The following is a 10,934-nucleotide window of genomic DNA, read 5'->3' as shown; positions in this document are numbered from 1 at the left end:
GAGGAGAAATGGGAAGAGGCGGTGAGCGGCGTGGGGATGGGTGGAGGGTGGGTATCTTTGGCCTGGAAGGCAAGTGTAAATGACCGTCTAGCGCCCCGTCGCTTTTAACAAAGTGGTGATTCTTGGGGTTTCTTCACGCAATTTAAGAAAACTCTGAACAGGTCCACTTTGGTGGCCCCCCCAATAGCTTCCCGAGAGAAAAGGGATCCATCCACACTAGAATTGTACGAGAACTGTTGGCGTCCCGTCGCCATGGAGACGGACCGTATCATTCTTCCTTGAGGGGTGGTCTTGATTTTCTCTCCTTTCCCAAACGGCAGCGCGGCCCCTGGAAGACGCTCCGAGGAACTAGAGGGGCTTATATTAACCTTTAGGGATCCTTAAAATGAGAGGGTGGTCGAGGTTGCCGCGCCCCGCTTCGGAGGGAGCCCGGCGTCCGGTGCCCACCCCGGGGTCCGTGTGGTGCGGTCCGGGACTGGCTGTGGGCGGCTCGGAGCTCCGCGCCCGCCCCCAAGCTGGGAAGCGCGCCGGATCCTGCCCCCGGGTCGACTCCCCGTGACCTCCAGGATGCCAGAGGCCAAGAGCTCCGGTCAGGACCTCATGCGACGGAAGAAGAAGCAGCCGGTGCGCCGCACGGTCAGCCACATCTGCCCGCCCCCGCGGCGGCCCCTGACCGTGTCCGACATCCGGCCGGGAATGGAGAACGAGAGGCTGGGGGTCGTGCGGGATTCCATGTTTCAGAACCCGCTCATCGTCAAGGTGAGCCGCCCTCACGCCCGCCACCCCTCGCGCTCGTCCCCCCACTGAGCACCGCCGCGGCCCGGGGGTGACCCTGCGTCCAGCCCTCTCCCGGGGCCGAGAGCAGCGTCGAAGCCAGCTCTGGTCTAGGCAGACTCGGACCCCCATGCGCTCACGGGCAGGTGGCATCGCCTCTCTGAGCCTCACTCTCCTCATCTTCAAAGTAGTGGCACTCGTTAGAGTGAGCGGCTAGGAAGATTGAGTAGGGTGCTTGCGGCGGGACCCTGGCACCGTTGGCTGCTGCTGTTTACCCGGGCGCCTGCCGGGGAGCCCGCGGGGTGATGGACAGGTCGCCCGCAACCGGACTTGACGTCCTGACTCACCACCTGCCCGCTCTCTGGCTCCCAGCGCGCAGGCCGCCCCGGCCCCTCCCCCTGCACGCCGGGCCGCGGCTGTGCGCTGAGCGCTCTGTGTCCCCCCGGAAGCATCACTTCGTACCGTGATCGCCCCAGATCAAACTCTGATCCAGGGTTACAGCACTAAGGAAAAAGCGCGAACCTCGGCCTTCGGAGGGGACCGCGGTTTCTAACAAGATCGCCTCCTCTTTTATTGCACGTTCCCTCCCTTTAGTCTCGTAGTGGTGGTCACCCAACACCCAACGCTTTTCCCAGGGCCCCAGGAAAAGTCAAGTTGAGATCTGGCGGTCGCGAAGCGAGTCACGGAGCAAAGCTACCTTGCGCCACTGGAGGGCAGTGTGTTTTTAAAAATGAGCTCAGTCCCCAGGTGTCGGGGGTGGAAGGAGCAGGTGGGTAACTACGGACTCGTAACAATCATTTATTTACCAGAACGCCGGGCCCTGGTTAGAGCCCTGGGGTTTTCGTTGGGAGTTTTCGATTTTTGGCGCACGGAACCAGGGCTTTCTTAACACCGTGCTGGAATTGGCCGAGTTATTTGGTTCCTGCGAAAATACGGACTCTCCTGCCTTTGCCGAAGTACCTTCCTGCGCCTGCGCCTGGGGAAGCTGGCTAGTCACACTGGGCACCCTTCCATCTTATACACCCACAGTCTTCGGCTTCCTAAAATAGAACAAGGTCCTTCACTTATTTCTAAGTGAGAAGAGCCACTCTCAGATGAGACAGATGGGACAGACAGATGGGGTTCACCATTCTGGGACCAAGGGGAGAACCACGTCCCCCACCTCTGATCATCTGCTTTGATGTTAGGTCATTGCTTTCACTCAGGCAGTCACTGGTGGCCGACTCCTTCCTACCGAAACAGGAAATGAGTGTCATTACGGTGAATTAGTGGTGCGTGATGCCCACCCCAAGCTATACGTACATATAGGTATATGCATGTATATACACACATATGTCTAACATGTGTGTAACATATACATACATGTGTCTATGTATGCTATACAAATGTAATCTATGTATACTATACACACGTAAGTAAAATTTTCTTTTTCCCTTTTGCTTCCCCCACTGCATTCCAAGGACACCATTCGGCCTCTGGGTGGCACTAGCTGAACAGCCTTCCAGACAGAGTCAAGCCCTGATCTGTGAACCTGAATTTAGCTTTAGAAAATGGGCAGATGACCCGCTGATGACCAGGGCTTTGGTCTTCAGGGCATGAGACAGCAGTCCGGACTGCTCTGGCCAGTGGTGACAGAGCGGCAGGGGGTTCCGTCCAGGCGCTCTCCGCCGACTGCACCTGGCTCTTCCCTTGTCAGGGGCAGCCGGGGCCAGAGGGCCTCTCCTACTGTCCCCTTCCAGTTCTCGATGGGCCACAAGACACTTTCTGTAGCAGTTAAGATTATGTCCATGTTTCACAGTTAACCACTTCTACAGGATTTCCTACCAAAACCTGACCTAAATAAAAATTGCAGAGACATTAATAGGGAGAAGGAACCTTGACTGTTACCTTTTCCAGACCTCCCCCCGCCCTTTACAAGCGGGGACCCTGGGGCCATCTGTGGTGGGCTCTTTGCTGGGGGTTCTGGCAGAGGAGTCTGGGTTAGAAGCTACGCTCACTGGCTCCTGGCCCTCTAAGCACCTTCCTATACTAAAAAAATATATATTGTTTTTAATTTAGAAATTTGGGAGTTTTTGTCTTTCAAGAGCGGGAGAAGATTAAAAATATTCAAGATTTTGGAGCCTTTAAAAAAATCTTTTCTGAATAGTAGGTTGCTGGAGTTCTCGTTGAGTCTTGGCTTGTGGATTTCTTCCCTGTGGCATGTCAGTCTCACAAGCCCTGGTGTGCGGACCCCTGCGTCGTGTGCACCTTCTTATTGTGCACAGTGGAGGCGGGAGAGCCCCCTGCCTCGGGCGTCTTTAGGACGATGACCGGAACCGAAGTGTATTTTGGTTCTGGCTAAGTCTGAGCCTGAAGGTTACATCTGTATCGGGAGAATGCAGCACCTAAGGAACAGTCATTAATTCCACCATATTGGGGGGTTTGTCGCTCAGACTGCACTCTCCACGGAACAGGATCAGGACTTTTTTCATTTAAGATGCAGACACAACGCCCGAACAAACTCAACACCGCTGTTTCACAGCCACAGATTTTACCAGGACGAATACTCATCAGCTATTCAAGAACAGATCTGCAAGATGCCGCAGTTACCAAGTGCAAAGTGAAAAACTCAGACATCCGAGCCAGTGTTTTATCTACAAATGCTCGACCACTATTTGTCTCATTTTAAACCAAGCCAACCGGTTATTAGCTGGGTCGATGCAGTCAACTCTGTGTTTTATGTGGCCACCAAGAGATGTAAATAGCTTCCTTTCTACTCTATTGTAGAAAGTGACGTGCTGTTAGCCAGTTTTCCTTCAAATCTGACTCTCTGGAAAGAATAAAATTAAATAGAGAAAAAAACCAAGCTTCTCCTTGCTTTATTCTCATTTCCCCAGAATTCTGTGACTCAACGTAGAATCCTGCGACAATAGCCTTCAAGGCTCCTTCACAGCATCTGTCAGGGTGAACCTTCCCTGCCATCGGAACTCAGCTGATATCCTGTCAATACAATTATAGGGAGAGACTGCTTGGCTTGCTGCTCTGACAGCCTCGGATCTGCCGTCGCCCTGGAGAGGCAGGCGAAGCAGAGGTGGAATTTCTAGAATCGAGCGCCTTAGCAAGTGCAAACGATCATGGCATCTGATTTTTTCATAATTTATCGCCGATTTTGTTTTTCTGTGGGGGTTTATGTCACAAACAGGAAGCGCATGCATTTGTAAAATAGAGTCATAAAATCACAACCTTTGGGGCTGGGAGGAGGCTTACAGACATCTGGTCCGAATCCTTTTCTGAGGATATTAAGGCCCAGAGAGTAGGAGAGACTCTTCCGAGGTGCCACTGTGAGCTGGTCACGGAAGCGGGATGAGATTCATGTCACCTGACTTCCAGCCCCGTGTTTTTTTTGGCCACAATACACTAATCGATGAATGACAGCCCACACTGATGGCATCTGTAGAGCAGGCAGTCGAAAGTGTTCACTCATGAATCGGATTCTCAGATTATTTCACTCAACATTCCCTCCCAAGTGAGCTGCATTAATTTCTCGGGATCTGTCGATAGCCAAGGAATGTTTACTAAGTGTTCCTGTGTGCCCAACACCATCCTAAGCTTTCTCGGAGGCACAGAACCAACTTTGGAATTCAGCACTTGCCCACAAGGAGCTTCCTGTTCATCTGGGGAGGTGGACTATATATACGCCATACGTATGTTGTGTGCACCTGTGTGTCATATATATATATACATATATATATATATATATATATATATATATATATATTGCGTAACACAGCACCTGCCTCAGAGAAAGCTCTCAGGAAATCTTAGCTGTTATTTTTTGCACACACATACACACAAAGAATAAGACAAGCCATGTCACCCCCTGTAAGTTTCTAATGAACTACAGTATTCCCAAGGGTTGAGATTCTGGGGGAAGATGCCCCGCGCAGCACTCAGTAGCCTTTATGAAGGAACAGACCTGACCTGGATCTTAAAGGGTAAAGGTGGATATTCTGATTGGGTAGCGGGGCGGTGCCCTGGAAAAAGCTCAGTCCTCTGGGGTCAAATGATGGCACCTTCTTTAGATCCTAGGTGTTCCTAAGTTCCCACCTCAATTCTGGTCTGGTTCGCAAGACTCTGTGCCACTGTCAGGATCACTATCACCACGAGGAAGTGTTTATTTAGAGCCAGTCTGCTCAAATTGGATGCTCTACCAAATTAGGTACCGTACCACGCCCTCTAACAGCTTAGCGTCTCGTAATAAATGCCAGTGCCGGTGAACGTAAACTCCCAGGGGCAAACTCCCAGGTGGACACACAGGCAGGCGTGCCAACGGCCCGGTGCAGGCCGGCATTTTTAATACGTTTGGGTAAACTGTGGACATGTTACTTTCGGGTTTATCCACTGAAGATACCACAGCTTGCTCAAATCCCTTTACATTCGATTACGACGTAATAGGAGAAAATAAAACATTGGGAAGGGAGATTAAAAGCGAGCTGCCCGCCCCAACGGCCCCATCCTGGCTGGCTGGCCAGTGGGTGGGTTTCGTTTCTCTAGGGAAAGCCATGCGTTTATCTCTCCTCGCGACTTTCTCTCTCCTCCTCCGCTTTCTTTTCAAACCAATGCCTCCACCTTTCAGGCATCTGGTCCCCTCCTTGTCCTTTGGTGAGCAGTCAGGGGCTGGGCGGCCCCGGGGCCATTTTGGAAAGCCGATCTGCACCTCCGCAGTCTTTCTGCCCCTGAGATTCTGGGGTTCTCGTTCCCGGTCCTCTGGGAAGAATTCTGAGGCCGGGGTGGACATGTGTGCGGTGACTTCTGGCACCTTCCAGAATCTTGCAGGTTCAAGTCGTTGGTCGTCGTACGATTCAGGCCACTTTTCCATTTCAGAGACAAAGTTTTCTTGATTTGCAACTGGCCCCGCGGACCAATTTCCAGCCCGTTTTCTCTCACGGTGTGTTTCAAGCTGCTCAAAGGTCTCCAGAAGCCTGAGAGTCTCTTAAAATGCCCGGTCCAAACGGTTTTTTAAGGAACGTTCTCTCGAACTGCTTAAAAAGTACCATAAAAAGAGAACTCGATAACCGTAGGCTCTATGAAACGCTGCACCGGAGACCACCATCTCGTTGGCTGTTTTCTGAGTCGACTGATTTTGCGTCTGCGCACAAACCACAGTGAAGGTGTCCGGGGCAGGGAGGACGGCGACCAGGCACCGACCTTTCTGGATGTTCAGGCGGGAACGAGCGAGGGCGCCGCAGTCATACCGCGTTTTGGTCGGTTCCAGTGCATGTTGTCGATGTCGGCCGCTTCCCACCTGAGTTTTGTGTCCGTGGAACAAGCAGTTCTAGCGTTCGTTGGTCGTTGGTGACAACCGGGCCTTCGGTGACACGGCTCCCCGATTCGTCTTTCAAGCTCCCGAATCGTCGTCAGCGCGGACCGTTAGCAACGGTTGCAAGGCCCGAGCCGCTGTCTTCACAAACCACGAGAAAGGGGGCAGTAAGTCGATCGCCCGGGCAGATCGAAATCCGCGGGCGCCTCGCGGGAGGGGAAGGCTCAGCGGTGGAGGCGGCGGGCTCTGGAGCGGGCGGGTGTGACAGCACGGGCCGCCGCGGCCGCTTTCGCACGCGCCACCTGTGAGGTGACTCGCCTCGAGCCTCGGCTTCCTCTCTGTACAATGGGGCGATCATAGTCGGCAGCCGGCCACGGGAGAGCGTGCGGATTTAATGAGACGGCACAGGTATGCGGGGCGCGGGGGGCGCAGGAGCGCACTTAATAAGCGGGCACTTTTGTTGTTCTCCATTTTCAATATCCTACATTCCATTTTCGTTTAGGCTCCTCAGAATGACCACCTTATTTTCATCAATCGACTTTAAATAAATGTTATAAATCTGAACTTATAAAATAAATCGATAATGAGGCAAATCTACCCAAGCGCTTACTTTTTTTTAACCCTTGGTGCTCTTATTGGAAAATATTGCCATCCACCCCATCTCATCTTTCCCACACTGGGCTGCATCCTGGCTAAGGATGAAAACAATCCAGTTTCCAGCTCTTCCGGGGGGTTCTTGGGCAAGTGGCTTAATTTCTGAGCCTCGGTTTCCTCATTCGTAAAGTGTGCGAATACCTTCCCTGCCTCCTCCTCAAGGAGGTAACGGAGATTGATTTGAATGAGACATCGGTTTATGGAAGAGATTATGCTGTTCTAGAATTAGGCCAGTGGCTCCCAATTAAGGGGGGCAGTTTTGAGGGAACATCCGAAGATATTTATCTCAACTGGGGAGAGGGTGTTAGATGCTGCTCAGTGTCCTACAATGCATGTGACAGCCCCCCAAACCCCCAATAGGGAATCGTCTGGCCCCAAATATCACTAGTGCTGAGGCTGAGAAACCCTGGACCAGAAGCAAATGCGTGGAGAATTCAGCAGAGTTCACTCATAGTCTGGGGGCTCTTGAAAACCTAATACGAAGGTTTCGGAAGTGAGACGGTTTAGTTTCAATCGCTTCTCTCTCCATCGTTTGTTTCCGTCTCTCCCCCTCCCCCCAAACATTTTCCGCCTATTTTAAATCCATTTCCTTCCCCTTAGTTATAGCTTCCCCAAGTCTGCTGGCTTTTGTTCGGGGCTTGTCTATCTCCAGTCTCACTGCCTGTTGTAGTTTAAAAGAATAAAAAGCATTTCCAGCAATTCAGGGCTCAGTCATTCCTGGACGAACTAATTAGCATAGGGCTGGATTGCTGGGGATCCCAACCCTTATGTGAGCCGTTTCCCTGGCTAACTGCCTTCCAGGGATTTGGTTCGGTTCGGTTCGGTTCGGTTTGCTTTTCCTCAGCATAACTCCTCTAAGATTTAAAACGGAATCGGTTTGGCACACCTGAAATCGAACTCACGTGGGCCAGCACGCCAGCACAGCCCTCGTGTGCTCACTGTGGCGCTGAGTACGGCGTTTCTGGGGAGCAAAGAAATGCACTTTATAAAGAAAACAGCTGTATTCTTCCATCCAATAACTTAAAGGCACGACAATTTCAAGGCACTTCGGTCAAGAAACTGACTGACACAGGTCAGTGAGCAGCAAGGTCAACACAGGTAGCAAGGGCCCGCCGAAAACCTTGTAGAAAACACGTAATGAGCCCCGAAGAGGGATTTTCGATCTTTTATACAAACCAAACAATGCATATTTGGGAGACCAACGAACCCAGAAGCGAACAAGACAAATTTCTTTGTGTAGATTAACATCCTTTGTGTTTGTCCAGAAGAACAAAGGTGGAGACCCAGACGCTCTTTGATTTCAAGATGCAGCCCCCGTGACGGGCAGCGCGGCTCTCTGCCAGGTGGCCGGCCGTTTGTAACCAATAGCAGAGCATCCAAGCTGCCTCGATGCCGCAGAGAAAAAGCCCCAGTTAACGCAGCTCAGATGCGGCGGCCTCCCACGCAGATGGGGGGAGGCGCCCCAAAACGCACTGAGCGGTGATCTCACGCCCGTGGCATTGCCGTTGAGGGAGGTAGAAAACTTGCTGGCAGTCACTTTTACTGAATGAGAGTGATCTATCTGGGCTATGTCGCCACGTTGAGATGCCATCTTCACGTCCCCACCAAGTAGAATCGCATCCACACTGCCCTCTGTCTCCCTGAAGATCGCCGAGAGCAGAGTTGGCTACTTATTTGTTTTCAGTATGCGCCGGACTGTGAGTGAGCCCATCGGTCAGCGAGCAAATATTTAGCGACCACCTACAACGCGCAAGGGACCGGTGGGAACACGAGGCGTTTGAGAATCGGCTCCCAAGGAGTTTATGCTCCGGTCAAGGGAGAATCAGACTCCGCACATTGAAACCAAAACTAAAAGTTATTGCAGGCGGAAGGGGTCACAGTGGCAGGCGAGGGCGTCGCGCTCTGGAGGAAGGTGGGAACAGCGTCGGAGCGCGCACGGCAGTGCAGGGAGCTTGTCCACCTGGCCTGGGGCTGCAGGGCGGGTTGCACTCCAGGGGGTGGACGGCAGAGGGGACGGGCACCTGGGGGGGTGGGCAGGCCTGGCCAAGGCTCGGCATCCGAAACGGGCTAGGTGTTTTCGGCAAGAACGGGCACGCTGGGAGCCCGCCAGGGCTGCGACAAGGAAGCGGGTGACGCTCTCGCTCGCGGCCGGGATTCACAGGCGCAGAGCTGGCGCCGAGGACGCGGGGGAGACCGACCCGGTCTGGGCGTCGCCCTCCCAGAGCTTACCGTCCAGCCGACAGGCGGGCGTGAGAACGAACAGCGGCGTGGTGCAGGTGCGGTGACGGCTGTCTGGAGGCAACCGCAGCTGCACCTGGATGGGGCGAGGCCCGGGAAGGTCTCGCAGACCTCCACCTTGAGCCGAAAATGGACACCAAGGTCAGCGAGCCTGTGCAGGGAGCTGGAGAGGGCGGGGCGGGGCGGGATCCGGTTTCGCAGGGCCTGACGCTTATGCAAGGTGGGGATGTCTCTTTAAGAAACAGAGTACACGATTATAAACGATTCTGGAAATTAAGCCCGAGGCTTCGAGAGGGCCACAGGCAAGGAAGGACCCGGAGGTGAAGGCTTCGTTAGCGTTGGGTAAACCAACTTTTGACTTTCTAGGAAAAGGGGCAGCACGTTTGGCGGTGTGGAAGGGGGCCGTGCACAGACTTGCCAGACTTGAGAGTCCCGAGCTCCACTCCAGGCTGCATGTCATTCATTCATTCATTCATTCATTCACTATGCATGTGTTACATGCTTCCCCTATGCCAGGCGCGTCAGGCCCTGGGACCACAGCCGTGAGCTCACGGTCTTCTGCACACCAGCTGACTCTGAAACCGCGGCCGAGTCCCCAGATGTCGCTAAGCCTTGTTTCCCGCACACCTGCATGGCTTGTCCCCTGAGAACCTACCTGAGCTACCCTTCATCTGCTCATTCGCCCATTTGCACAATGTTTACTGAGGGGTCGTTAGGTGCCAGGCAGTGTGCTGGGCCTGGGGGGGTCTCTCGGTGGATGGGAGAGACTTCGTTCAGCCTGCAGGTAGCTCGCAAGGCCCTGGTGAAGGCAGACGGTGAGGCGCCGATGTCTTACTGAGAAAGAAGCACCGTGAGGGAGGCCGGAGGTGACAGCCAGGAGGCCAGGGAGGTGCTTGTCACCCTGAGGACACGACGTCGTAGCCCGACCTCCTGCGATGGGTACAGCTGGTTAGTCAGGAGGTGCTGGGGGTAGAGCGTGTGTGGGTCCGTGTTCGGGCAGGCGGCGGGTGCAGACTGTTCGTTCCACGTAAAATAAGGGGTTCCGTTTCTCCAAAGCGAGGAGGAACCTGGAACTTTGGAGGCTGCGGTGACGCATCGGGGGAGGCGAGGGGTGGGAGGAGGCCGTGCGGGGAGTGGGGTCCGATCTGGCGGGGGCCCCCAGCCGGCTGTGGAGGAACAAGGCAGCGGTCAGAGGGCTGAGAGACAGCAGAAATCAATGACAGGTCTCCTGGGCCAGCGCCTCCCTCCGCGCACTGATGGGGAGCACCGGCCGCCGGGGGACATGCGCGGGTCTAACTCCAGGAGGCCGGGTCTGACTGGAGGAGCTGGCCACGCGCCCTCTCTGCGGGGCGGACAGGTTAGCTGCATCCTGGCTCCCCCCCGGGCAGTGCGATGGACCAATTCTCGTCCAGGTGATGGGTTAGGGTTAGCGGCTGCGATTTGTTTACTTGTTGCAAGTGAAACAAGCCCCCAGTCTGTCAGGCTCCGAATTTTCAGCAAGTCGTTTGAGGACACACGTTGGAGCGATTCCAAGAGTTCCCTCAGGGCCAAGCGCTGGCCTTCTTCTCCGCCTCCGAAACCTTTATAAACTGTCACTGAAGACTTTGCTCTCACCGGAGGCACCCGGTGGGCATAAATTCGGAGGTTTAAGCACGTCTTTCAGATGCTCCCCTTCTGAAAGGAGAGCGTCTGTCCTGCATTTCTGAAAGTGCTATCTTTACTGCCTTTCTTGAGGCGGGTCCTCCCAGCATATCCAGGATCCTGGGACACTCAGGACGCTCGGGGACCTGACTTCTCCCGGAGCTGAGCCGAGCGAGAGGAGGAGGCTGAGGCCTGGGCTCCGGTCCCCAGGAAGCTCCTGGCCGTAGACCCCACTGTGCCGGTGGCCAGCAGCTGCCCTTCGTGGAGCCCACTGTGTGCCAGGCACTGTGTTGGCCCCTCTTACGGGTCATCTCCCTTAAAGCTTTGT

General features: G+C 54.2%; 1 protein-coding gene across 1 annotated transcript in view; it reads left to right on the top strand.

The window, feature by feature from the left end:
• Positions 1-372: 372 nt before the first annotated feature.
• Positions 373-10,934, top strand: part of CFAP77 (cilia and flagella associated protein 77) — a 106,696-nt gene continuing 96,134 nt past the window's right edge. The window contains exon 1 of the mRNA XM_016133887.2: positions 373-759. Coding sequence (XP_015989373.1) covers positions 568-759 — 192 coding nt within the window. The 5' untranslated portion in view covers positions 373-567. The remainder of the gene's footprint in view (positions 760-10,934) is intronic.

Source organism: Rousettus aegyptiacus, unplaced genomic scaffold (genome assembly GCF_014176215.1).
Source record: "Rousettus aegyptiacus isolate mRouAeg1 unplaced genomic scaffold, mRouAeg1.p scaffold_m13_p_3, whole genome shotgun sequence".
NCBI lineage: Eukaryota > Metazoa > Chordata > Mammalia > Chiroptera > Pteropodidae > Rousettus > Rousettus aegyptiacus.
The sequence above is the reverse complement of the archived record's forward strand: the minus strand, read 5'-3'. Positions and strand labels throughout refer to the sequence as shown.